General features: G+C 43.2%; 1 protein-coding gene across 2 annotated transcripts in view; it reads right to left on the reverse strand.

Annotated features, from left to right (window-relative positions):
• Nucleotides 1-4684: 4684 nt before the first annotated feature.
• The window catches only part of F13A1 (coagulation factor XIII A chain), a 151091-nt gene continuing 127903 nt past the window's right edge, over nucleotides 4685-27872 (reverse strand). For both annotated transcript variants that reach the window (XM_069809037.1, XM_069809038.1), the window contains 7 exons: nucleotides 21223-21326; nucleotides 20324-20412; nucleotides 19196-19349; nucleotides 18340-18627; nucleotides 14057-14217; nucleotides 10901-11037; nucleotides 4685-6924 (listed from right to left, as the gene is read on the reverse strand). In XM_069809037.1, coding sequence (XP_069665138.1) covers nucleotides 6780-6924; nucleotides 10901-11037; nucleotides 14057-14217; nucleotides 18340-18627; nucleotides 19196-19349; nucleotides 20324-20412; nucleotides 21223-21326 — 1078 coding nt within the window. In that variant the 3' untranslated portion in view covers nucleotides 4685-6779. The remainder of the gene's footprint in view (nucleotides 6925-10900; nucleotides 11038-14056; nucleotides 14218-18339; nucleotides 18628-19195; nucleotides 19350-20323; nucleotides 20413-21222; nucleotides 21327-27872) is intronic.

A 27872-nucleotide genomic window follows, 5' to 3' on the forward strand; every position in this document is an offset into this window, starting at 1 on the left:
TACATAGTGATGAAAAAAATCAGCTGGTTTTCAAATATTAATGTCCCACTCCTTATCAGTAAATTGTTGTAGAAAGATGATCCATGGTCTTCTCAAGGGCAGTCGAGGTTGAGAGTGAGGGATTTCATGAAACAATGCATGCAAAAGAATAAAACATGTTCAACCTCGACTGTACAGAGCTTGTAACTAGGGCAGGTTTTGAATCTGTTTCAGCCACAGTTGGGTCCAGGTTTAACCTAATGAATCTGGATCCCAAGTGAAACATATTGTCCCTGCACAGGTAGGCCACTCACTCATTAGCGGCGTCCTTTCAAAATACAGATGCTTAAAACAGCTGTATTGGCTTTAGATGGTACTTAAAGTGACATAATACCGGGAGAAGTTCAGAGGAGTGAAACAAGACTGATTACAGGCGTGGAACATTTTCCATGCACAAAGTGACTAAGGTAGGACTCCTAAGTCTGAAAAAGATGTGATTCGGGGGAAATACAGTACAGAAATCTATGAAATTACAGACCACATGTTGGAGAGGGAAGAAGTTTTCCCTGATTCTTCCAGTACCAGAGATACCTGGTGTCAAAGGAGGTCAATAGGAAAATGAGGTTCAAAGTAAATGCGAGATGTTTCTTCGTATCTTTTGGTAGCACACTGGGGAACTCCTTGCCCAAGCATGTGGTAGATGCTAAAAGCTAACAAAGCTGCAAAAGCTTACAGAACAAAAAGCCAAAGCTACCAGAGAGACTACATTGCGTTTGTGCCCAATAGGGAAGCTCTTGTAGCATAAGCAAAATACCTGCATCTGCAATGCCACTTGTTGCTACTACAGGTCTCACATTTCCTACTTCTCACAATCAGGGGTATCATGATGCATTCGGATCACCCAAATTTACAGGACAACGTACTCTGTAAATTAAACTATTTCATGAACACACTAGGAAAGAAAACAAACACTTCAAACAAGGTCTAAATCCCCTTTGTACAGACTACCCTAACATGCAGATTCACTGATTCATCACTTAATTCATGATGTTTCTAACTCACAAGTTCTCTAATTCAAGACTCACAACTCGTGCAGTTATAAGCAAAATAATTGCCTAGTCGACAGTGAGAATGCTCATTCTTCCTCCTCTGTCACCTTGTGGGTGTTCCCTGTATGACACCTGGAAGCACAAAAGCCTCAGCAGTCTGGCTGCTGTCGGATCTGCTTCAAACGCTTTTTGGATCCGCTGATGTTATTTATAACTTCCAGCTTGGAAGTTTGATCTACACCATTTCCATAAGTTACTGGATTCTGAAGAAACTATCAAACAACCAATACACAAGGATTATGGCTGCAGGAGACAGCAATCTGGAGGTGAGAGCAGCTCCATAATGACCTCCACCCCGCCTGCCCATCGCATCCTGCCCACGTGTTGCTCTAGCTTTGACCTCATGGCGCTGATCCCAGCACGCATCGGGCCCCAGCACGAGCTGCGTGTTAGCCAAAACTTGAGCAGGAGGTGAGTGAGCAGTCACGAGGGGTCCTTTTTATTCCCAGACTAATACCGCAGAGGCCAGATAAATGCAACCACATTTGGGCTGGGCTGTGGGTGACTTAAAGAAAATGCTGAGCCCAGCCCGGACCTCCTCGTGGTGCGCACTCAGCCATGCAGTTGGTTTGCAACTGTTGACTGCCTCGCAGCGCCCAGGTTTCCATCACCCAACCCACCTTCTGACTTTCCTTTCCCCATGATTTGCCAGCCTTGCAGACAAAGCTTGCTCCTGAGCCTAGCCATGGCCCTCAGCATAGGCTTACTGGCCTACCTGTGGCGGAGTTGAATCCCTGTGCTGCCAGCCCACGTCCAGCTCCAGTCACAGCCAGGAGGTCTGCCTTCTGCCACCAGTGCCAGTCTCTCCTGTCGCTTCCCCATGTTAGGCAACACAGCCTTGGGAGCCTTTCTCTCTTCCAGCTTTCTCTTCCCCCCACGAATCTTCCCTTTGCATCATTTTGGCCATGTTTTCCCTCTTTAGCAAACAGTCCTTGTTGTCTTTCTTCAATATTCAACTCACCTTTTTCAACTTTGCCTTTAAGCACTGAGTAAATCCCTCTCACCTGCATGTCAAAACCTCCTGGCTTCTCTCAGGCACTGTCTTCCATTACAGGTGCTACTCCAATATAAATTTCTCTAATGTACATATCGCATCCCTACTCAGCACAAGCTGTCATGCCAGCTCCAATATATAGGACAATCCCTCTCCTTCCATCAAAGCTCAGAGTATACTTTGACTTTCTCTTTCATAATGGGGCTATTAATTTTAGTTTGAACTAGCTCAGACACTTTTCCCACCCCCTCTGACCTGGTCATCTTCCTCCATTGCACCATCACTCAAATTCTGAAGCTAGCACCAGCAGCCTCTGCTGCCATCTCCTCCTCAGGGAAAACAAGGACAAACATAAAAGCAATATGCTGATGAAAGGGCAGCCTGTAAGTCCCCAGCAGGAGAAAAGGGCAGGGGGCCAGGTGTGTCACCCATTTGGCAGAGCATTTATTGATTAGTTTCAGTTCAAACCAATTATCACTGGTAGTAACAGTCACTAGAAAAGCCAATGCTCAGTCACATTCTCTGATTTTGTTCCACAAATAAGATGCTGCCATTGCTTGTGAAAGGTCACAGCTTGGTGATAAGCTAGCAGCACAGGCATCAGGACTTGTCAAGCTTTTTCCATGCTTTGTTTAGCTGTAGGAGCAATTATCTAATGACTTGATGTCTACTACTGACTTTGTTTTAGCTTTGCTTTGCTTTATCTAATTGCTTGATGAAACATTTGCTGTTATATGTCTTTTTGTAACTCGTAGATGGTAATAGCAGGTAGTTATTCTCTGTAGAATGAACTATGACCCCCAAATAAAATGCAGCATAAAGGTTCATTAGCATGAGATGATAACAGGGGCCCTGGCGGTACAGGTGTAGGATGATTTGGAGGCCTCAGGCTACAAGTTACTCACCAGTGGTTAATTAGCAGTCATCAAAGGGTGCAACATTAGCAGGTAGGTAAGACAAATTTTAGATGTAACAAAGGAGAACAAACAACAAGTACCCAACACTTGTAAAATGCATCACATATAGCAAATTTGGATCTACTGTGAAGCTGTGAACCAATGAAGAACGAGATGTGGAGTGTATTAGTAAGCACGTAAAAATGACTTCTGGTGGTTCATAGGTGTGAAGGAAGAAATTTTCAGTTGTGCTTATCCCAGCAAAGAGGAAGAGAAACTCTCCCTGCTAATGTCAGACTCTACTTGGTGGAGGACCTGGGACACTGATGGCTTGCTGTTACACATGCCCCCCCCAGACTGAAGACATCAGAGGGGCAGTGTAGCGGTCCATACACCAGCAGAGAAAGGGGAGTATGCTAGAAAGTTTGTGTGTATCAGTTTTACCCGATATAATTTGGACTATAAGTGTTACCATCATTGTAATAAAAATAGAAGAATATAATTCCATCCTAATTATCTCAGCTAATAATAGTTCTTTGATTAGACTATTTTTAAAAAGACTAATATTGTTCCCAGGTCTGTCTCTAAGGCTTTTTTTGTTCTGATCATAACAAGATTTTGAATGTGACAAATTAATGTGAATTGAAGCAACCTGCTCTGTAGCTTGTATGTAAGAAGTTGGTAACAAATGAGGTGTGCTTTCAGGAAGTGCACACACTTTTGTTTGTACTTGGCTTCTCTGAGCTGCTGGTGTGTGGCATCTGTGGAGGCAGGGGTTTGGTTTTGGACATTCTCCTCCCCAGTCCATCTCCAACACGTGATGGTTGGGTTGAGGACACAAGTTCACCTCACTCAAAAGAGACCCTCAGCTGAAGAGTTTGAACTCCAACTCTTCTCAGGTTCAAAGATCCTCCAGATCTGGGGTTGCCAATCTGACCTCATTATTGATTGATTATTTCCTATGCATACATATAGTGCTATCACAGTACTCACTGCTTCTTCAGTCAGATTTTACCCATGATTCATGCAACAGCCCATCCGCAGGGTGATGAGTGGCTGAAATCCTAGAGGCCATCCTTGTTTTGTCCTTAGTTTTTTGTGAGCAACTCTGTACAGAGCGAGCGGGCTGGTGATGCCAACGGCTGTTGACATCCCTGGCCTCTATTCCCAGTCATCATTTCTCTTTACTTCAATATACCCCTCTATAAACTATCAATAAAAATACTTCCTGTCTCCTGGTGAACATCATTCAGCTTAACGACTTAGTAAAATGCCTTGAAATATTTAGCTGAGAGAAGCACACTTTAGAAGTGGGATGTAGGTAAGGTTTCATTAGGAGCATACTGGCCACTTAATGGGCTCTGACATGTTAAAGCAATTTCCAGGGGAATCTGGGGATTCTCTTTGCTGGCACTGTGATGTGCTCTGGAAATTATCACCTTTTCCAATGTATTAGGTAGTCACTTGTTAAAACAGAAGGAAAAACAAAGACAAATAGTTAAAGTGAGCCTGGGTTTGGGTTTTTTTTGTTCATTTAAATAAAGATAGGCTTTTCTCCTCAGCACCAAAAAAAAAAAAAAGGACCTTTATTAGCATGGCTCAGAAGTGAATTTTTTAACTTTTGCAATTAAGGTGCAGCAAGTGGTGTCTATAGTGCCACTATGCAGAAGAAGTGATTGATCAAAATAGAGAACACGAGACACAAGTGCATTCAGATATGCTTTATTTTAAATTCTTATTACACTGTAGTTATAAAAAATCTGGAATGGAAAGCAGGTTTATATGCAAGAGCAAAAAATGGATAATTTTATTAAAAGATGTAGATTCTGGTAGGACTGCTTAATTACTTAACAGAGATTGTCACCTTGCATTTACAACACACTGTTCAGTCCCTTGTACCCCAGAGGACTTATATAGGAGACTTTGACATTGCAGAGCTTCTAATGTGGTCACATAAGCTGTACAAAATGAGTGTGTGCCCATGCCTGAAGTGAAACCCCCAGAAGTCTGGTGCTCCTGGATCCAGGGGTACTCATTCAGCATATGAGGTGGTATGAATCTTTGCTTTGTTCCACATACTTTAGCAAAAGAGCAGCCTGCATTTCTCCCCTCCCAGGCCTTGCTTATTTTTAATAGCTGGTCACAGGTTTTGCAGGAGGCAATGTGTGGCAAGAAGAGGAGCAGAAGGCAAGTCATCTCCCTTGTTTTCTCACTAATGAGACTACAAAATGACATGGCCATACACGGTACAATGAAGCCCCAGTGTTTAACGAGCACGAGGCTCTTTTTAACTTCTTCGGAAGCTCAGTGAGCTCACCTGTGCTGTTAGTACGGGACATGCTCTTACTCACTGTGGCCAGCGGAGAGGCGTTGCCACAGCCTGTGGCACGTGCATCTTTGCCTTGTGGAAAAAGATCCCGCGAAGGATTTCAGGGGAGATGAGAAATGAACACACTCACGCACCTGCTGCCCTAGCGCAATGGGGTCCATGGCTTAGGACAGAGCAGTGCCCTGCATGGAGGACTAATGGAAACCATCGATTCAGAGCAGCTTCTGGGCCAGGTCCTCAAGGGAGGAGCGATGCCCTGGGAGGCTCCACTGCACCTCACAGAGGAATACGCTGCGAGGAAAGCAGAAAGGATATCCACCTTGCAGAGTTTCTGAATCTCAGGATACATTTTTTTCCTTTTCCAGCTAAGCTTCTGTCCCTGTATACTCCTGGGGTTGCTCAAGTAACAGGACTTCATTCTGCATTAGCCACGATTCCCGGGAACTTTCAGGCATTGTTTTATCTAACCTCACCCCCAGCTCCAGCGCAGGATATTTGCTAGGCTTGTGGGGCTGGCAGGAGAAGACCATCAGGCTGCTCCCTCCACTCCTCTCTCTTTCACCCCATTTACCAGCTGGCAGAGCCTGGACTGCTCTGGGGCAGCAAACCCCCCTGACACACACATGCATGGGAAATAGGGCTACAGGGTGGGTTCAGGAGAGAAGAAAAGGCAGAAAAGGATGAAGAGAGAACACATCATACATGAGATGTGACCAGAAAATACAAGTTTGGTGTGATGAACTCTGAGCAGGGGCATGAAAAACTCTGGATTTTCATCAAACAAAGGAGAGGAACAGCATATCTATGGCATACGGGGTGGGATGAGGGCATGAAATACAGGAGTATGTGTGGGTGCCTGCACACATGAAAGAGTAGGGGAAAAAGCATAGTGAAGCAGCAAGAGGAAACAAGGAGCTGGGAATATTCTGGAAATAACACATCCTGAGAGATGTTTCTAGCAAAGCAAGCTCTCCATGAACTGGAAAATTATAACATTGTAGGATAAAGCAGTCCCTTTAGCTAGAAACACCTGTTTTTATTGCAGCCTGAATGATCTACCGTAGGGTTGTGTAATTCAGTCTAAGAATTTATAACACTGGGTTCTTTTTTTTTCCTTTTCAGTGAAATATCAGGCCTTAATTAAAACTAAAGTTCAGACTACTTTGGTGAATGGAGCTTTTCAGATTCCCTTGCAGCACTAATGCAAAAGACCATAAATACAAGTGAACTGCAGGAATAATATGGCCTAGAATTGCTTTTAATTACATGTATCTAATTTTAAATCATTCACTATCCAGGTGCTTTTTCATACTCTCCCCAGTCTTACCAATTAGTTTTCTTTATCAAATGTTTTTCAGCACAAGGTTAACCAAAATAACAATAAGCAGATTTCTACCTTTCCCCGCTCCCTGCTCCCCGCAATGTGATATTTTGAAATACAGCTAAATAAGAGATGAAGGCAGCACCTTGGTTCATGGTTTCTGAATCTGGACGTTCAGCTCACCATAGACATGCCTCAAAGCATCACAATTAAGGCTTGCAATCAACTTTCGTAACCCTGGTCGTTTTGGGGTGCATTTTACTTCCCAGATCAAGGTAGAGTTCACTGGGATTTGCCTGTAGGGAAAAAGGAAAGATAAAAATATTGTGATCAGTCAGCCAGTGCTCTCAACGTGACCCACAACTGGAGAAACTGCAGGTGGACAGTATAATGCGTCTCAATTTTTTTATGTTTCACTCATTCTCATAAGTGTCCTATAAATTATTCCCTCCATCTTCTATTCCTCTCAGAACTGACTCTGTCAAAGCCTTTTCTAGCCTTTCCTCCAGGCTAATTTTAAATTTCCAAAATGAATCCATTTTCTTCTGCCCCCTGTCACTTCCTCTCACAATCACTTTCAGAATGATCTTCTTTATAGCTAACATATTTTTTCTACTTTATAATTCCATTTTACCCATTTATTATAGCCTATAGCCTGTCGATGATTCCTTAAATGGTTAAATAAGCCCTTGTTATGAAGCATCTAGGGCATTCTCATGCAAACCTGACGCAGCGCTGATGAGATACTGAGGCCCTCCACCAGCTCCTACCCTGAACCACCCTGCCATGGTTGTAACATCAGCAGATCTCCTCACTGGCCACTTCAGATGACTTCTTCACATCCAGACAAACAAATCAAAGTGTTCTTGGGAGTCCTGCTGTTAGCAGTTACTCTTTTACATTATGTATGACTCTTGATAACTCGTACTATAAAGAAACTGTATTCTGTGCTGCTCTTGATTTTCAATTTTTGCTACAATTAAGATGCACAGAGAGCCTCAAGTATTGGGTTTCCGTGTTTTCTTAGTACTTTTACTACATTCTGTGTGCAGATTTTGAAGGCTGATATTGATTGATAGACTGATTGATTGATTGATTGATTATGTTTGAGGCATGTCAGGATACAGCTGGCTCCAAAGGAACCAATGGAGAAGGTAGCATAGTGGGGAGCTATTTGTAAAAATGAATGTTCTTTTCCTCAGCATTAAGAAAGACGATTATGAATTTAGCCAGTGTTCTCATCTCACATGACTATGGTATTCTGCAAACAACTGAACAAAGTCAGAATAAAGTAAGCCTAAACTTTAGTCACTCTTTCAAATTCTCATCTGGTAGGATTTGGCTCTCAAATGCCATGTCGGTTGCCGGGGTCAGGACAGAAATGACTGCCCAGGCTTAGCACAAGTTGCCACAAGACAAGAAACCTTAATTAGCTCTAAATGAGCTAGCCTGGGATCCTCCCACCCGAATATTTGTTTCAGTGCAAGTCTGCCCCTTCTAAAATGGGAGGTGTTCTAGCTCCTTAGAGGTTAGCTTAGGTATCTCTACATGGCACTGCATTCCATTTTGCATATACAGTTATAGGTATCCTGGGGCATGTACGTAGTTTTAGAAAAGAAAAAGCAGAAGATCATATTTTTGGTGTGAGCATGTGCAGACTGCTTCCAGCAAGTGTTTTCCCTCTTTTTATCTTTGTTCTTAATGAGAGTTATTCTGTTCCCTTCAGCTGGCCTGCCTGCTCCACCAAATGCCCACTAAAATGGTAGCAAGATAAAGCAATGACTTTAATTGCTGCACAAGTTTAAATACCTTTTTGAATTTAGAGTTTATGGGAATGATCTGCCAGGGATTAGCTGTATAGAAAGTGAAGAAGATATTATACAAGTCTGCTGTGCAGCAAGGTTTGGTCTACTTTCTCGAGCACTTGGGGGACAGAGTCTCTAAGGATTGAAGGTTTCCAGACCACATCTTCACAGTGTTCCAGTGAGAGAGGGTAGCACTACCACCTCTGATTTATAGTGTTATCATCTCTGCAGATATATATATACATATATATATATACATGTGTGTGTGCAGGAAGACAACAGCTGTGCTGGGAATCTGAACCCACCTTTTCCTGTTTCTCTACTGTCCTGCTTCTAAACCAACTTGCTTCTCTCTGCAAATACTAATACTAGCTGAGCTTTAACATGTAGAAACACCTGAAGTGACATACCTGCTAGTCTGAATGCATGCTTGGCTAAAATCCTTTTGACACTATCCATCACTGCCTGGTTAATTCTCATCTGTCATGCAATGACTATGCCCCATGTAGGAATTGCTGCTGCTAAAGGTTTTTCCATAAATCATGCTTCTTATCTGTCTGAGGCTAATAGCCAAATCCCAGCCCCAACCCCCTCTCCTTTATGAATGGTCAAGGCTGAAGCCCCCAAGCCACTTCATTCCCAGAATAATGTTGTATCAGCTGGATCACACATACCTGTTTTGTGGAGTCACCCAAGTGATACAGAAAAGCTACCTTAAAATACAGAGAGGTCAAAAGTCTCATCCCCACAAAGAACTGCAAAAGCCACATCCCATGTGTGACAGTTCCTGATGGACAGGGAAGCAGTGGAAGGGTGGGGAAGGCCTGGAATAGGTTTAATTCTCTTTGCAAATGGAGTAAAGCCACCCTAATCTGTTTTTCCTGGGAGAGAATTCAGTGATGAATGGTTCTGTGTAAATATGCTGAGCCATCACAACACCAGAGCCATTTATCACCCTGAATGCATGGAGGTAAATGTGATTATTATTTAAATAAACTACAACTGCCCCCTGCTCTGTCCTCTGTGTGTATAACCTGCAGCCTTCATTCATCTCAGAGAAGTTAAATCTTAAAATGACTAAGCTGATCCATTTCCATTTTAAATGATGCCAAAGGCACTACTGAAAAGGGGAAAACATGGTGACTTGAAGGAAAATGATGTCTGTTCCATGAGTCATTTTTCTCCCTAACTCCTGTGCCTTTGATGCAGCTGACAACTTCTGCGTCCTTGAAGGTAAGAGCAGCCCATGGCAGCTTTTGGATCGAGAAGGATGCAGAACAACAGGGGAGGCTGGCACGGCTGGGTAGCAACGAGGGCTGTCGCTGCAACTTGTGTAACTCATGTGGACCGTGCTGAGTCATGTTCAGCAGAGTTTGTGACATACCACGTGCACAAAGCAAGCACAGTATGATGCCCTTTCACAGTCATTTTTCTATCCGGCTCCACTCTGGAGACTGGTTTTGATCTTTTTATCACTGGCCCAGGTGCAATCAGGCTCAGACCTCCCCTACTGGCTGCAGAAAATGCTGACATTTTATGCAGCTGCTGAAGCACAGGCAATTTTTCAAACTCCTTTTGCACACACCTGGGGACCGTAAGCTCAGGTAATGATAGATAACATTGCTTTGGCTGCCCAAGACTAAGCAATGGCTGAAAAATTTTCCAAGGATGTCAGTTATATATCGTGGAACTGGCTAATGCTGAGCTTATAACACTGAACTCAAATGGAAAGAGGGATTAGGAAAAACCGTGCTTAGCGTATGGGTACCACTGTGTCAGCGTGAGGTGCAACTCTGAGCATAATGAAGGTGGCTTTCCTCTTTGTCAGGCTTGGGAGCACCCTGTGTTGGGAACACGCCTCTGTGCCAGAGCAGACCTGCGCAGTGGTGTTACTGGGGGGAGCTGTGTGCTCGCACACACGCTGCAGCCATCCCAGTGGGCTCTGCTGCATCCAACACACATTTCGTGTCTTGACATAAGCTTGCAAAGATCATCTGAGGTACCTGAATGTCTTGTATAATCATGATCAACGAGTGGAGAAAAGCCCTTTTTGAAAAACAGCACAGGACTTGATTTGCACTTACTGAGCAAGTGGCAGTAAACACTTGATGTGTGGGATAAATCTGTCTGTCTTTCTGTGATAGCAGCTCGTAGGTGCTATTGTCAAGCGCTAAAAATAATGTAATACAGTGAAAAAGTAAACTCAGGCTGCATTAGCAACTACCCACAACCACTACCTCTTCCTCCAACACTGGTACTGAACAGACGAAATGCTCTCACAGTCTCTCTGGACAGCCTGACTTCTGACTATTGAGACCTATAGCCCCCCTGTGCATTGAATTTTAAAGTAAGGAGAGAGTGTCTGAATTGAATTACTCAGTGCAGCATTAGTTAAGTGTCTCTTGTGAGCTTCCTCCTCTAAGCAAGCAGGGGACGAACTCCCAGCTAGTTGTGCTTTCTTGCCTACCTGAACTCCTTTTTCATCGTTCTCAGCACACCGGGTCCCTCGAGGCGGAGCGTGACGTTCTCCAGGGTTTGTTTCAGAGGATTGGTGAATTCCACAGTCACAGACATTTCTTTACCAGCTACCATCTCACCTTGGGTCTGCAAGACAAGGAAAGGACAATGCTCCACAAGCTGATAATAATAAAACGCCCCAAGCTGCAATCTGTAGGGTAAAATGCACAGTACTTGCAAGGAAGGAGAGGAGGGGGAATGGAGCACACAGCAAAACAGCATGAGGCAGAGAAAGCCTAGTCAGTAGAAAGCTGTTGGATGTGCCCATAGGTACCACTGCAGATTTTTCTACCCATTGCAACTTTCCCTCAAGCCACATGGCAGGTCAAGAGGCAGGCTTTCATTTGCATAGAAAAAACAAAAATCTGCATGCACAGTCCTGGAGCTGAGTGTCCAACTGCGGGTGAGTCCAGCTGAGGGGGCCTCTCTCCCCCCTCCCCAGGCTGCCCACCAGCACTGAAGTGCATGGCCTGCTCAGGATGAACACTCCAGAAAGAGAAGGGCAGATCTTATTACCCTAAATTAGAAACACTGGGTCACATTTCTTCACCCCCCCCAAAAGTGTTGTGCCTATCTTCCCCCTGCCTTGCAATCACCTGTTGTGCTCTGAAGGGTTTCCAACCCTGTGCATGTGCTCTATGTAGACCTGAGAGTCAGTTGTCCTGCAATACCCTTTCACAGCAAAAAAGCAATACGTTTTGCACTGGAAAATATTAAACTGCGAGACTAATGAACAGAGATTGCATTGACTTCCACGGGTATTACAGTACACAGCTGAAGGGATCTGTCTGTCCCTTCAGATCGGTGCCGGTAGTACAGCTGCCTGGAAAACACCTCCAAATGAAGGTGGTTTTAAACAGACTACATACATGGGGATTTGGGGTTTTTTTCCCCTAGGAACACAACATTTCTCACAGAATATAAAAGGCTCAGGCAAGGGTTTTCAACTTACGGCTGGCAGATCCCAGCTGGTCCATGAACTACTTTAAAGGGCCTTGAGAAAGGTAACTAAGAAAAACAAGTATTTTGTCAATAAATTTAAAGTGCTCTGCTGGGGTCTGCAGCCCTACTGCGAATTTTTAAGGAGTATGACAGTTGCAAAAAGCTGGAAACACTCTGGTCTAAGGGATCGTTCTGCACCAAATACCGATATATTGACTAGAGTAAAGGATGAGATACTCGCAGCTAAGCTCTCAACAGCATTTGACCACCTGAATTTGCAAAAAGACATCAGTGGCATTTTCAGAAGTCCTAGCCCAGTTGGAGGTCTTATGTCCTCCTTATTTCAATTGCCCATTTAAGATCACTGTTACATGGGAGGATTCAAAATCACCCTGAACTCCCACACATGCAACTGAGACCATGATACGTATTTGCTGAGCTCATTTTTGTAACCTGGTCTCAAGCTAAATTAGAATATGGTGTAATCTCCTCAGCTGTTAACTCTGACAATCTTCTTAGACCAACAGAGAAAGATCAAAGGTGTATCCAAAGACATAAGGGGAAATAAGCTTTTTCATTCTTCTCTCTTACTCTCACATTAAGAACTCCAGTCGGCCAGTCACATTCAATGGAGAAATCTGACAAGAAAACTAGGGAGATAAGCTTCCTCAGATTTCTTTAAAAAGCAATAAAGCAAAGTTTCCTATATAAATATATAGGTATATACACATGCACACACACACACTGTCTGAAAAAAACCCAGCTATTAAAATTTCAGCATATTTTTACACATCACAAAGAAGCAGAGACAAACTCAGTTTTATCAGAAAACATGGTTATTGGACAACAACCTATCCTATATACTAAACATCCTTTCTTCATAACAGCAAGAAGGATAAACTATTTTGAAGCTGAAATTGGGGATGCTGTATAAGATGTTCTGTTTAAGTATTGAACTGAAAGAACTCTCTACTTTTAAAATCTGGTTATTGAAGACAGGTATTTGAAGTAGAGTTTATCTGCCTTGTTTACCTCCTCTCTAGAATGCTCAGTAAACCAAAAAACTTTTGTTTGAAAATACCAATAATCTGATCAGATCAACATGACATTTCTGCAGACCATGAAATGGAGTAGATTTTTTTGCAAACTTCACTGTAGTTTTGATCTACGTTCTTTAAAAAGCTTTTTCTGCAGAAGACTGTGGTTATTACATAAATTATTATACGGAAACCTGAACATTGGTTCAAATAAACATACAGGAGGAAAAAGGTCTATAAACTTAGATTTCTTTCAAGGTCCTGAATTTTGGGGAGCTGCATTCATGTTTATATAAAGCTTCCTGAACAGGTGTTCTGTTGTTGGGTTTTTTTTAGTATTAGGAAAAAAGCAGATCCAAATGACATCATTCAAAGCAGATGAAGGCTCAGCACTTTTGAAAATAAGGCCATTTATTTGGATGCCCAGTTATGAATTGAGAACTCTAAATCTCAGCCCTGCCTTTGCCATACAATGTAGGGTCCTTGTCCTGTCACAAACATTACACTTCTACATTGTCATAGGTACCATGCCACCCTCTGCAGAAATGCTTGAGCTTTCAGGGAACTCTGCTGACAGTACACTCGCAGAGCAACAGCAAAGCACTGAAATCCTGAAAGCATTGTCCCAAATTGATGCTGCCTGTCCGAGTTTGAAGAAACTTTCCACAACACCTGCAGGAACTTTCCAAGCAAATTCACCTCAATAGCAGTGTCCTTCATTCGTCAGCAAGAGGCCTCTGTGCTGTGTTGTTTTAAATATAATGGACTTGTGAAGTAGTTAAAGACCTGAGTAACTTGAGTGAGTAACCTCTCCTACCCTTTGAGTTTCTCCAGCTTTCTCAGATCTTTCCCCTCCTTCCTCCACTGAGATCACTCCAGCTTTCCACTACCAGTGATGCCGTCAGCCTCAGACTTCAGTGTAGGGATAATCAGTACAATGTATAACATACCTATACACCCTCACACCCTCCAGCCAGCTGCTGCTTTATAAGGTCCATGTTAGATTGAAAGTCTAACGTGCACACACACATACATCCCTCTGTCCCAGAAGTGAATGTGACAGCTTTGTAGAGAACAGCCCGCATGCAGCGTGGTGGTCGCTCCCCTCCACCGCAGCCTTGAGCTACCTTGATCCGCAACGTGGGAATTTCCAGGACTGTTGCCTTCTGCATGGCCAGAATCTTCCCTGTTTCAGTGATCCGTGCTGTCACAAAGAAATGAAAGGCGGCTTGGTCCAGCAGGTCACTCAGGTACTCGCTCGATTTGATCAGAACATCAAAAGTGCTAGCTGAAAGGAGAAACAGGAAAGAAAAAAGGCATCTGAAGCAATCTAATGGCTAATTACTCCTCCCATCATGGCTAGTGCCAGTTACACAAATGCCCTGGAAAAAAGGTGGCCCACGACCAAAGAATGGCTTTGATTTTTTTGCCCAAACTATCTTCATTTCTTTACCTCACCATTCCCCCTCTTATCTTGCCCTCTTTCCATTTAGGCTGTGAGTTCCCTGGGGCAAGGGCTGGGTTTGTGCACAGCCTCTGCCCAGTGCCCGTCCGCATAGGCCCAGGTCACTGTTGAAGGTTTCTAGGCACTACCGCAAATTAAGTGAGAACCAAGACTGGCAAGAAATAGCTACTAGGCACAAAGGTCCAAACCAGCTTTTGAGTGTCCCCCCTGTAAATGTTTGCTTTTTCACTTTATTCCTGCATTTTCTCTGCCTCTCTTCCTGGCAGAGGGATGCCACCAGGGATGCCACCAGAGCAGCCACTGGTGGGTGTGAACTCATGCAGGCTAGCTGGGAGACCACCTGCTCTCCAGGACATGTCTGGATATCTGCCTTTGTCCTACACTGGACTTGCCTGCAAAATTTAGCAAGAAGGTCCTCCTGTCGCCAGCATGCCCTCCAGAGAGCTTTCACGTGCTGCCTGACAATAATTATTGGAAGGAACAAGTCCCCCTAGGCTAGACGGTTCAGATGCAGGGAATCATTAATTTTAACCATATCGAACTGCAATTCCCAGGCCAACAATGGTGTGAGAATGTGATGCAGAGAAGCAGACCTGCTAACTAAGTGACCAGGCAGAATATATAGACCTGGAGCTCTTGCATCTATAAACATTCATTATAACCCCAGTAAACATATCAAGATCTCCCATCTGTTAACTATGATTATTACTGTTATCCATTATTTGTATTGTATTTGTGACATACACTGTACACACTGAGATAATTGAACTCAATTGGGTGAACGACATTCACCCCTTTTCACTCTTTTGATCCGCTCACTTCAAAACCAGTTTCTTGATTTGGTTTCAAAGCTATTCCCTTGGTGACCACCTGACCCGGATTTACCAGGCCAGCCTTAAATTTACTTGATGTCCTCCCCCTCCCTCCCTCTCTCCCTCCCTTTCACTCTGTATCTGTTGTAAAAGAATTTCCCATAATGCCCCAAGCTGTAAATTATATATCAGGCAAGGTATTTCTCGTCTGTGTAAAGTAAGTAAATAAACAAATAAATTAGTTACAATCGAAGAGAATTTTACTTTACAGTGGAAGGAAAGACGAACTTTTCCGTTTAAATTTAATCACCACAGGAGAAAAAAGAATAATAGACTTCCATTGTCTTAGCACTGGCTGTGCTGGTAAATTGCCAGTACCACTTACTGCACCTAGGAAAGCCAAGGGAGACACAACACTGAGCTGCCTTACAGCCTTTCAAAAAAATAGAGAAAACTAAATATAACTGAGTAGATGCAAGAGCACCTTTGAAGGCACTGGAAGTTTTAAGCTATTCAAATCCTCAAAGATGTTTTCAACCCACACAATTCCTTTAATCGTTATTCTGAAAACCATGCATTCGCTTCCTGTTTGAAAACTTGGTTTGCTTCATTCTTTCAGCAGCATGGGCTGGAAGAATGCCTTTGACACATTTTTACTGTATTGTAATTTTTTGTTACTTCCAGACGTATATGTACACTTCTTGCCATGAATGAAGCCTACAAATTCTGCTTGAGTGCCTCAGAAGGTATCCTCCCATCACACCCCTGATGGAGTATTCTCATGCAGTTGCAAATGATCATGCTGCCTCCCTTCACACTGCCCATCTGCTCAGACATTGCTCCTGATTGCATCTGTAGTCCTTTCCAAGGCAAAGGTGGAAGAATTAGTGCTCAAGTTTTATGTGTCACCTTGAGAGATGGCATAACTTGTGCGGGTTTTTTGTCCTGTTACGGGACAAAGTGCTCCACAAGTCGATGACTGTAGCTCAGATATAAGCTAATTTACACCCTGAAAGGTGGTAACACCTTAAAACCTGTCTTCTTGGCCAGAAGCAGTGATGGGGACATATTTTTGCTACACATGCAAAAAAAATCCGTGTTCTGTTCTCTCAGGTGCCTCTCTCTGCTCTGTGTTCACTCACCATCAGTCAGTTCAGAGTTTCCAGCATGGTTTCAAGAAGCTTTTTACAAACCATTTACTTAACTTAGAAGAAATGAATTATGAGGCTCACTGATGCTTAAACATCTATTCATTTCATTTTTTGCACAAAGCCAGATGAGCCTCAAAGCACTGCAGAAGCTGTGTTTTAGGTTATAATACTTTAGACAGACCTTTGATGCAAGAGCAGATGTAAGTCCTGGATCCAAGCACAAATCACAGCCAGAAAGTGTAACAGGTATTTGCACATCTCCTACAAGATCACTGAGTTTCCCCATGTCAAAGAAGCATCACAGAATTTAGACCGAGCAGTTGAAATTGTTTTTTTTACTGTACCTAGCCAAGTCTCCAAAAGTTTTGCAGTATTTCAGATCAAATATTTAGTAACTGATGCAAGCCACTGTAAACCGCCACACTGTGTTTTGATACACTGTGTTAGAACAACCCAAAGCCCATTTCTAGACACCCAGCAAAAGAGTTGGGGAATTAGAAAGAACCAGCAAGCAGCTGTCAGAGCTTTGTTATAGACCACAGGTAGAATTTTTATTAACCTTCACCTGTAGATCCCTGTAAGTGGACTCTTATTTTATGGAGATTAATCAGCTCCAAATAAAAATGTGGAGTTTTAGATGATGCTCAAAGTGAGGAAGAAAGCAGAGGATTTTTTTTCACAGCATGGCAGGAACTGTGGTTCCATGGATGCTTCTCACTGAGACAGAACCCGTCCTCTTTGAGGAGAGAGGGCTCACAGTGTCTCTTGAGCTGGGATGAGATAGACAAGACAGAGGAGAAACCTCAGAGGTCAGCCAGGGTTGCTGTGATCCAGCACCAGATCCAGATCAGGAGGCCCATCCTTTGGCCTCCCAAAGTCCTGCCACTCCTGCTGTGCTCAGCAGAGATTGCTTTTGCCCAGTAGTAGCATCAAGAAGGCAAAATCATTGCTGCTGACTCTCTCACTAGGGAACTCAAGTGGAGGATCCTCTGACTTAGCCTCCATAAGTACACGTTCTCATCACTTTTGCTGAGCTGGAGGCACTGACCCAAGAGCACAGACCTGTCAGGAGAACAAGTGATTGGCAGTCACTTGTCGCTGGAGGAGCCAGGGATCTACAACCAGCCTGCTCCACACCACTTTGGAGTACAGCAGGTCCTCCACACTTGCTGAATGTTTTCTGAATGGGGCTGCCATGGCTGACAGGAAACAGATTAGTTATGTCCAAAATAAAAAAGAAGAACGTCCCTCTTCCCTACTTTGAGCAATGCAAAATCCTGCCCTCAGCCGCGTGAGCTAGGCTGCCAGGAACTGCTTTTCTCATGAGAAGAGGGAGGCAGGATCTCCCCACCGCAGTCCAGAGGGCACTAGGAAAAGCAAATACTGCATCTCTAAAGATAACTCACCTTTGGGGTACCTGCCCAGCTGACAAATGCTCCTGCTCTATAGTGGCACATTCTAGTTACACATCAGCTTTTTAGATCACTGTAAACATAAAATCTTCCCAGTCCTCCAAAGCCAGATGTGCACTTGAACCCTCTCAGAGCTTGTCAGCTTCTACCAGGTAAGACAAGATATTCACCTTTTTGTCCCTGTAAATGACACCCTGAGGAACCAGAACTTTTCTTCCACTTGCTGAGATACTGCTAGAAGACTAAAGGTATGGAAAACAATACCTTGCTGCTTAATACGTGTACTCCTTTGCTTTCTTTTGTACTAAATAAGAAAAATTAACAGTTCTCAGACATGCAGCTCAGTGAAAGAGAGCATTATGCAGGGAGCAACAGCCTGAAGAAAACAGTCTCAGCTCTAAATGACACTGGTAGAAGGGCCAGACTTGGGAGTGGAGCCTCCTGATACCCAATACAATATCCTACCCCTAGCTACTAGAATTGTCTCTACCCATGGGTAGAGACATTGGTGACAGTTAATGACACAGAAAAAAAAGCTAGCAGGTTTGAAAACAACTACGCAAGTCTTACATGAAGAGGGCTCCAGTTTTGCACTGAAAGAGTGTTTCTTGAATTCATTTTTGGGGACTCCTGTATAAAAGACTATGTTGCCTGAAAGGTAGGTAGTAGCAGTGTAGTTGTTGCGACTTTTGTTCCTGAAAGTTATAGTGACTTTAAAGTCACTGCCAAGGACTGCCTTTTGCACTTGGAAGTCCATGTCAACATCCATTTGTGGCTGATAAGTGGTATCTTGGGTAGTTTGCTTTTTAACGCCATACATCACAGCAGTCTCAAGAGCCAGTCTCTCCTCCGCTGAGCCTAGAAATGAATGAAAATCAAATTTAGAAAAGAAACAGGGGTACTGCATTAGCCCACTTACCAATCACAAGGTGCCTCTTCCATAGTCTGTGGTAGCTGAAATGAACAGATCAGGACAGTGAACCTTCCTGTGGTAAAGTTAATATTAGAACTTCACAGCTTCCAAGTGAGCTAGTGTTAAAGATTCAAGCCATACCAGATAAATTGATGTAGCTTAATTGATATTAATGGAGCTACACTGATTTACTCTGTGCGAACATCCGGCCTGAGTAAGAAATGTCTAAACAGCTGTACGGAAAGCCTTGAATTGTTTTGAATGCTTTGGGTTCCTCCTTGACTACCCTTTGTTTTCACTTACTCAGTCCAAAGCATTTCCAAGTAGCAAAGTTTGTGCTCTCATCAAGGCATCTGCAGTGTTTCTGGGATGGAGTTACAAATAAAGAGTTCCAGAGGGCACCGTGGCAGCTTTTCGTGAAGCTCCCTCAGTGCCAGACGTTCGTAAATCTGCCATCCAAGATCTGACTCAGGTAAATCTACATCAGTATGATCCCACCCCATTTCAGGTTACCTTCTGGGAACTTGTACTCCTCAGTAATCTCCATCATTCCATCACCCCCAACTTCCTTGGTCACAATCAACTGCCCAATATGGGTTGTGTCAATTTTTTCTATCACTTGGGTTCCATTTTTCTGCCTTCTTGAGTAAACAATATCACTATTCACCTATAAAATGAAATGAAAAAGGATTGAGATACGTGGAAGTACAGAGAGGAAGGGAAGCCAGCCTATTTCCCCTCAAACCGATGACATGTTGACTTGAAGTCCCACTAATTACTCGCAATGAAGTCCCATGTTTAAAATTACTCATATGCTACAATAATGACCAGATGCATTTTACTATTTGCAGCTCCAGAACAACAGACGGTGTAAACTTGAGTAGGCTACAGAGATACTGGTCGGACTTGGGGAGCGTGATTACACATTCCTTGCACCAAAAAGCTTTAGACCATAGAGAGGTGAATGCTTCATAGATAAAATATCTTTTCTGTCCTAAGCTGTATAGAAGTCAATTAGAGAGAGACTTGCTCTGCAGCTGCTGCAATTCTGGGCACACGAGCTCTGGTGGTGCAAGGGGTTAAAACTCCAGACCAGGCCCTCTTGCTCCTCATGGAGATATTTCCCTCTCAGATCTGCCAGTCAAACCACCCATGTGAGCTCTCCTTGACCCGCTGCAGCCAAAAGGAATGTGGTGAGCAAAGACTTCTTTAAAATCACTGCATCCATTTTGACTGAAATAAGCAAGGGAGCCACAACATAAGCAGCTTTGCTGGCAAGCCTGACAAGGAGGGAACAGCTAACAAGGGATGAAAATGAGCAGCTAGAGCTAGTGACTTATTTGCCAGCATAGCTGGAATCTGGGAAGGATGAATGACCACAGCCTGAAGTTTCATCGGAGCCAGAGTAGCTTTTTCTGCTTATTACATTGGTGAGCATAGATTAGAGAAATCTCTGTCATTCGTTAGAGCTGTATCACACCTACTGGCCTGCATGTAAAAATATAATTATGAGATTTTTCTTTGATATAGAGTATACGTGAAGTAACTTCTCAATCCATATATTGCAATGGGGCCTTATCTTCTGTCTCACCTATGGTCCCACTGATATCGCTCAATGCACTAAAAATTTTCAGTATGTACCTCAGCATAGACAAAAGGAGCATCAAACTGGAAGCAAACGTGACCATGTTTAATAGCTTGAACTGAGGCTGGGCCACACCTGTACATACCTATGGGGAGAAGAGAGATAAAGTGAGAGACTAAATTAAATAAAAAACATGTCAAAATGTTCTATTTTCTCAAAGAAAAAGAATTCTTGGGGGTTTTGTGAACTCTTTCAATAGTTTACAGGAACTCCTGACCAAGAAGTGAAAAGTTTAATTTCTGCTACCAGCCCTCTAAACAACACAGACTCAAGTCTGAAACAACCTAAAGATTTGGTACCTTAATGGCACTGTAAAGTCCACTGTAAGTCTCAAGTGCTTAAAATGGAGTTACAGCTGGCTTTGGTTAAAGCAGATAATTTTGGGAGGGCTCAGTTAGACCACAGACTGAAAAAGATCTCAATGCACATTTGCTAAGAATGTCTTTTAAGAACTGGAAAATTAAGGACTGGGAAGAAATAGCAGTGGCTTTTCACATTTTCTCCCCTGCCTACTGCCTGCTTAGGAAGTTTAGTAAGGGCTGCAGACATAAAATGAAGGAGAATTAATTTGATCAATTTCCTGTATAGGTTCTCTAAAATTTTAGAAGCTATCTTTTGGCAACAGGACTACATCTATTCTGTAGCAAGCAGGGCCCTTCTCATGCAGGAGTTTGTGCACATGCATCATGAGCAAGTGTTATAAAAAGGACAGATTTATTTTAGAGCTCAAAACAAATCAGAAGAAGGCCCTGAGCACAGGTGAGTGTGGTTATCTGGTGCAAGAAATTGTCACTGGCCATATGGTGCCAGTGGCTCAGTTATCATCAGCTCATTGTTTGCCACTAAGAACCCAAGCGTTGGAAAGAGAGCTAAGGAGGACTTCAAGCAATATTACCATCACTGGTTTCTTGGGGTGTCCCATCAACAACCTGCCATCCTCCAAAACCAACAGGAAGATCAGGTCTGGTCATCCAAGCTTCATTCCAGCAATGATAGTTCCTTAGAAAAGAGATGAGACCAGAATATTAAATTCTTGGAAAGAAACATACAAACCAAAATAAACTTGTGTGTTTATGTCCTGCCATTGCTTCAATAACAACATCTGCCAATTTAACAGCAAAAAAGTTGGCTCTTTTTAGAGAACAGATTTTTAGGTCTAGAAGTTTGTTACCTATCTGTTAAAACCTGAAGGCCACAATCCTTCATTGTAGTTTCTTGACTGCAAGTTGAAGAAGCTTTTTTGATTCTTCTAGTGTGTTCTGAATGCAAATGTCTCAGAAAACTTTCCAGTGCTTGGAGGTTGTTGGGGTATATGAAATGCTACACAAACTACAATTCCTTTCCAGCCAGACACCTCCACTTCAGTCTGCTTGCTAAAGCAAGCTTTGAATCTTCTTCAAGCCATTGAAGCATGGTCTGCTTTATAACTATTAAGACCGAAGCTTTGGCATTTTTTCTGAAGAGATTTCAGGATCAACTCCATAACGTACAGTGTGTAGCTTTGTTTTCATGGCTCAAAACAAACATGCTTAGCTGGTTTCCATGTTGGTTGAGAAAAAGACCCTGCATAGGCTTATAAGACTATCCTCATTGTGGATTCCTTATAAGGTCTTACCAGTGTGTCACGCCAATGAGGGAGATCAGATCTCCCAGAATATACAGCCTTCATAAAACCCATCTACAACCACTGTGTGCCAAGTCTTCCCTTTAGGGCCCAGGACAGGATGCTGAAAGGTGAATTTCTGAGAGCCGTTCATCTAGGCACTCAGGGTTGAAATGCCCTCACTTGGCTGGATTCTCAAGAAAAGAAAAAAAACACTACAGCACCAACACAGTCCGCCCAGAATTTTTCAAAGATGAGCAGAAAAGAAAGAGAGATCTTGTAACTTCTGCAATGCTATCGGTGCTCAAGGGAGAGAGCACAAGCAAGAAAAAGAGAATCTAGGAAGAGGGTCTTGCAGTAAAGCCAGCAAAGTGTTTGAATTTCATTACTGCAAAAAATAAAAGAAGGAAGGAATAGAGAAAGGGGTAATTTTGCTTGCAAATTGTACATATCCTACAGCAGATATGAATGAAATTACATCCATGTAGCTGCTGATACAGCCCATAGTACACGCAATGATATTAGCAACCAAAATGGGTTTGTTAAACTCTGACCATTTCATTAATAATAGGTGAAAACCAGCCATGGAGCAGAGTCAGAAGGATCTGAGGCTTGTCTAACAAGACATTTCAAAGTGGAAATGAAAGCCTGGATCAGGGTAAAACTTGTCAGTTAGGAGAGTTAATGAAGCAGCACTACAGAAAAGGAATTATTCAAGGAAAATGACGCACACTCAGAGAATTTTTGATGCTGCTGAGAGTAGTCAATGCTGAATCATGCTCACAGAGCTTTGCTGAGGGCTACCAGAGAATGAGGACGCACTTTGTGGTAGGTGGGTTTTTGAAAACTGTTATGCCAACATGTGGCAGAGACAATCCCTGCCCTGAAGCCTTCACTAGTTCACTTTGAATCAAACTCAGATGTGTCATTAGCTTTGTGTTCTGCAAACGAAGAACCTTAAAAGCAGGCAGGAGGGAAGGATGATAAAACCAAGGGGGGGATAACAGTGTGGAAAATGGCAGCTCTGCTTCAATTCTGTAATTAGGTAATGCAGTTTTTTTCTATATTTTTTCTATACTCATCCTATGGGAGAGGACCTTTCTTACTCGTTTCTATTGGTGTAATGTTGAGCGCAACAGGATGCCAATTTCTTAATGTCTGCTACCATGCAAATAACAAAGACATTTAAAGATATTGAAAGTGAATGGTCAGAAAGACGTTGCTTGTAAAGCACATGAGCATTAAGGAAAGGAGGATGAGGGGAACATTTGCCTCTCCGAAATGTAGCAGAGACTTCTCTTTGGTAGAAGTGAGCACAGCCAAGGAACTGGCTCCGCAGCCATAATTCGTTAAACTGATTCTATAGTTCTTGTATTCTACAGCAAGCCTGAGACATTAAAGAAAGCAAGAATGGCTATACAGATCAATGTAGTGACCATTAAATATTTACAGAGATAATTACGAATAGACTAAACTAAGCGATGGGGAAATTAATAAAAGATGATCAGGTGGGTTTTATGCCTGGAAGACAATTTAAGAAGGGTACTTCATATTGCTTATGAGACAGGCACATGCTAGAAACAGCTGCTGCCCTTTCATTAGCTAATAAGCTCAGGCACTGGGGCTGAGAGAGCCACTGGTAACGTTATTGAGAAACTGGCAAAAAGTGAGCTGGAAGTGAATGGGAGAGCAGAGGTCTCAGAAGGGGTTTCTCCACAGGCCTGGCCATGGATGAACCCCCATGGGGCTGGGTGACTTCGAGCAAGTTTCTGCTGAGGTACTGATGTGGGTCTGCTTGGACCTCACAGGAGGAGTGAGTCTTGATTCCTATCCAAAAGAAATATTCTGTAAGTGTCTTTATATCATCATTAAGAAAGACAAGGAGAACAAAGTAAGGGGACAGAGGCAGTACTGATGGGCCCAAATCCGGCCAGCTTTATAAAAATAACTTTTTGCAAAGTCTGTGTAATTTTGTATATCTGTTTTGTTGTTGTCATTGTTTCCTATCCTGAGGGAGAAGATGATCTTTAATAAAAATAAATAAATGTCAGATAACATTCAGAGGGAGCCCCACACTCAGAGATTGATTGGACTAAAAATCCTGGCTCCAAGTATCCCTGAAGTCTGAGAGTATTTAAAACCTGAAGACAGATCAGCTCCAGCAGTACAAGGCAATAGAAATGATATATTAATAAAGAAAAAGAGCTTTGCTTCCAGTTTTCAGGAGATTATAAATAAAAGTAAGAAATACATTTAAAAAATCATTATATAAATACCTTGAGCTTGTCCTCTTTAAAAAAAAAAAAAAAAAAAAGAAAAGAAATAAAAGAGACATTAAAAATAAAATCAAGGTTAAGACACAAGTCATTTAAAGTCGGCATGTGGGCTACCATGGAGTGTTACAGAGTAATGAAGAGAGAGGACACAGAGGAGAAATGAAAAGAGGTGTGTAATATATTAAGTCATGCCCAAAGGGTTCTGTGCACCATGTACTAATAAATGCAGCAGGAGGATAAAAGGATGAACAAGGCAGTTCAAAAAGTAATCAAGCCAAAAAAACCAAACGTAGGATGGATGAAATGCTAGCGTGAAGTTGTGTATAGATTTCAGTGGAGCAAGGATGATTTTGGATGATCTGGCCCTGTCCCAAAAGAATGGAAAAAAACAGGACTGAATTAAGAAGTCTTGGGAAACAGCTGGGAAAAAGGAGAGGTACAGAAACAAAAGGAAATGTCAAAAGTGGGGGAGAGGTGTTTCATAGATCAGGTTAGGAGAAGGGGAGAAGAAAAGTCTGAAGCATAGCAATGATCCATTACTGGCTGTATACGGACTGAGCAGTGAGGCAGCCAGTCATTGGGTCTTGTTTCACATCATTTATAGGCAGTTGAGGTTTCAGAAGAGTGACTGTTTCTTTACAGCTCTGTGAGCCATAGAAGGACCAGCCCCATGAGATGTACTGAGGTCCTGCTGTCACACAGACCATATGCAGCTTAGCAAGCTGGGAACATCAAGGATCCTAACAGGAGGGAACACAGCAAATAGCAGGACCAATACCCTGGACTTCAGGAGAGGAGGCTTTGGCCTGTTTAAGGTCCTGTTTGGAAGAATCCCATGGGAGGCAGTTCTAGATAGCAGATGGTCCAGGAGAGCTGGTTGGTCCCCCTCCAAGCTTAAGAATGGTCCATGGCTGTGTGCAGGATATCAACCAAAAGTAGCACAAGGCCCACATGGTGAACAAGGTGGTCCCAGTTGAACTCAAACATAACAATAAAATACACAAGAGGTGGAAGCAGGGACAGGTGACCGGGAGGAATATGGAGACACTGTCTGAGCAGGCAGGGACAGGTTTAGGAAAGTCAAACCCCAGATCAAACGGAGTATGTCAAGGGATGTGAAGAGCAGTAGGAAAGGCAAGCACATCAGTATCAAAAGGAAGACTAAGGAAAATGTGGATCTGCTGCTGAATGGGGCAGGGGACCTGGTGGCAAAGGAGTAAGAAAAGGCCAGAGTATTCAACGTCTTCTTTGCCTTGGTTTTTACTGCTAAGATTTGCCCTCAGGAATCACAGTCCCTGAGACCAGTGTGGAAGTTTGGAGTAATGGAAATTTACCATCTGTAGAAGAGGAACAAGTCAGAGAATATTTAAACAAACTGGACACACAAAAGTCCAATAGATCTGATGGGATGAACCCAAAAGTGCTGAGGGAGCTGGCCAATGTCATTGTAAGACCACTCATATCTATCGTTGAAAGATAGACTGGGGGCGGTTCCTGAGGACTGGAAGAAAGCAAATATCACTCCTTCCTTAGAATCATAGAATTGTTTAGGTTGGAAAGGACCTATAAGATCATCAAGTCCAACTGTTAATGTAGCGCTGCCAAGTCTACCACTAAACCATGTCCCTAAGCACCACATCTAGATGTCTTTTAAATACCTCCAGGGATGGTGACTCAACCACTTCCCTGGGCAGCCTGCTCCAACACTTGACAACTCTTTCAGTGAAGAAATTTTTCCTAACATCCAATCTAAAGATCCCCTGGCGCAACTTGAGGCCACTTCCTCTTGTCCTATCGCTTGTAACTTGGGAGAAGAGACTGACACCCATCTCACTACAACCTTCTCTCAGGTAGTTGTAGAGAGTGATAAGGTCTCCCCTGAGCCTCCTTTTCTCCAGGCTAAACAACCCCAGTTCCCTCAGCCGCTCCTCATAAGACTTGTTCCCTAGACCCTTCACCAGCTTCGTTGCCCTTCTCTGGACACACTCCAGCACCTCAATGTTTTTCCTGCAGCGAGGGGCCCAAAACTGAACACAGTATTCGAAGTGCGCCCTCACCAGTGCCGAGTACAGGGGGACGATCACCTCCCTAGTCCTGCTGGCTACGCTATTTCTGATACAAGCCAGTATGCCGTTGGCCTTCTTGGCCACCTGGGCACACTGCTGGCTCGTATTCAGCCAGCTGTCGACCAGCACACCCAGGTCCTTTTCTACTGGGCCTTTTTCCAGCCACTCTTCCCCAAGCCTGTAGCCTGTTCTTCTTCAAGAAAGAAGGAGTACCAGGGGAACTACAGACTTGTCAGCCTCACCTTGATCCCCAGGAAGGTTATAGAGCAAATTCTTCTGGAAAACATTTCCAAACATATTAAGGACAAGGTAATTGGCAGTAGTCAGCATGGATTTACAAGAGGCCAGCTGTGCCTGACCAACCTAATAGCCTTCTCTGATGAAATGAATGACTGAGTGGACAAGGGGAGACCAGTGTGTGGGGGTTGGTTTCTCTTTTGACTTTAGGACCATCTCCCAGAACATCCTCAGAGACAAACCATTGAAGTATAGACTAGATAAGTGGATGACAGCAAGGTGTATTGAAAACTGGCTGAACTGTCTGGATCACAGGGTTGTGATCAGTGGTGTGAACTGATCTGGAGCCTAGTCACTAGTTGTGCACCCCAGGGGTCGATACTAGGTCCAATACTGTTTAACACCTTCATTAATGACCTGGATGATGAGACCTACTACACCCTCAGCAAGTTTGCCCGTATAGAAAACTGGAAGGAATGGCTGATACACCAGAGGCTGTACATGAGGAGAGGCTAAGAAAGCTGAGACTCTTCAGCCTGCAGATAGGAAGGCTCAATAGGATCTTACCCAAGTGTATAAATACCTGGTTAGGGAGTTGGGGGGAAGAAGACAGAGACAGACTCTTCTCAGTGGCCCCCAATGACAGGACAAGAAGCAATGGGGCACAAACTGAAATACAGGACATTCTGTCTGAACATCAGAAAACACTTTTTTTTCTGTGAGAATGGTTGACCACTGGCAGAAATTTCCCAGAGAGGTTGTGGAGTGTCCATCGTTGGAGATATTGAAAACCCAACTAGACACAGTCCTGAGCAACCTGCTCTAGCTGACCCTGCTTTGAGCAGGGGAGTTGGATAACTTCCAGGGGTCCCTTCTAGTCTCAACTATTCTGTGATGCTGTGATACAAGCTTCAGATGTAAATGAACCTAATTGTTTTCCTTAGATTCCCTCTTGGTAACAGATTACAGAAATCACATAAAAGAGGTTACAGCAACAGGTACAGTCATTTCCTCCACCACAGAATGGGTTTATTACAGTTTTAATATAAAGACTTCCAGAGATTAGGTTATTAATGAAACATGCTGATGAGCAGCTATGCTGATGAGTTGAAGATATTGACACAAATCAGGTGTATTAACACTGAATAGGACAAGTATCTCCTGAATGTAGGAATATAGAGGTCACATTCACTGCTTCACTCTGAGGAGGAGAGGCTTGAGGCCCAATAACCCACACATAATTTTTACTGAACAGGGCATATAATCAATATCTGCTACACTTCTCCTGTCAGACAGGAGACAGTCGAGGAGCAAGTTAGAGGACTGTCTTATCCAAAAGAATATGTAGGCTCCATTTCTTGTT

The sequence above is a fragment of the Haliaeetus albicilla genome, chromosome 21 (genome assembly GCF_947461875.1).
Source record: "Haliaeetus albicilla chromosome 21, bHalAlb1.1, whole genome shotgun sequence".
Taxonomy (NCBI): domain Eukaryota; kingdom Metazoa; phylum Chordata; class Aves; order Accipitriformes; family Accipitridae; genus Haliaeetus; species Haliaeetus albicilla.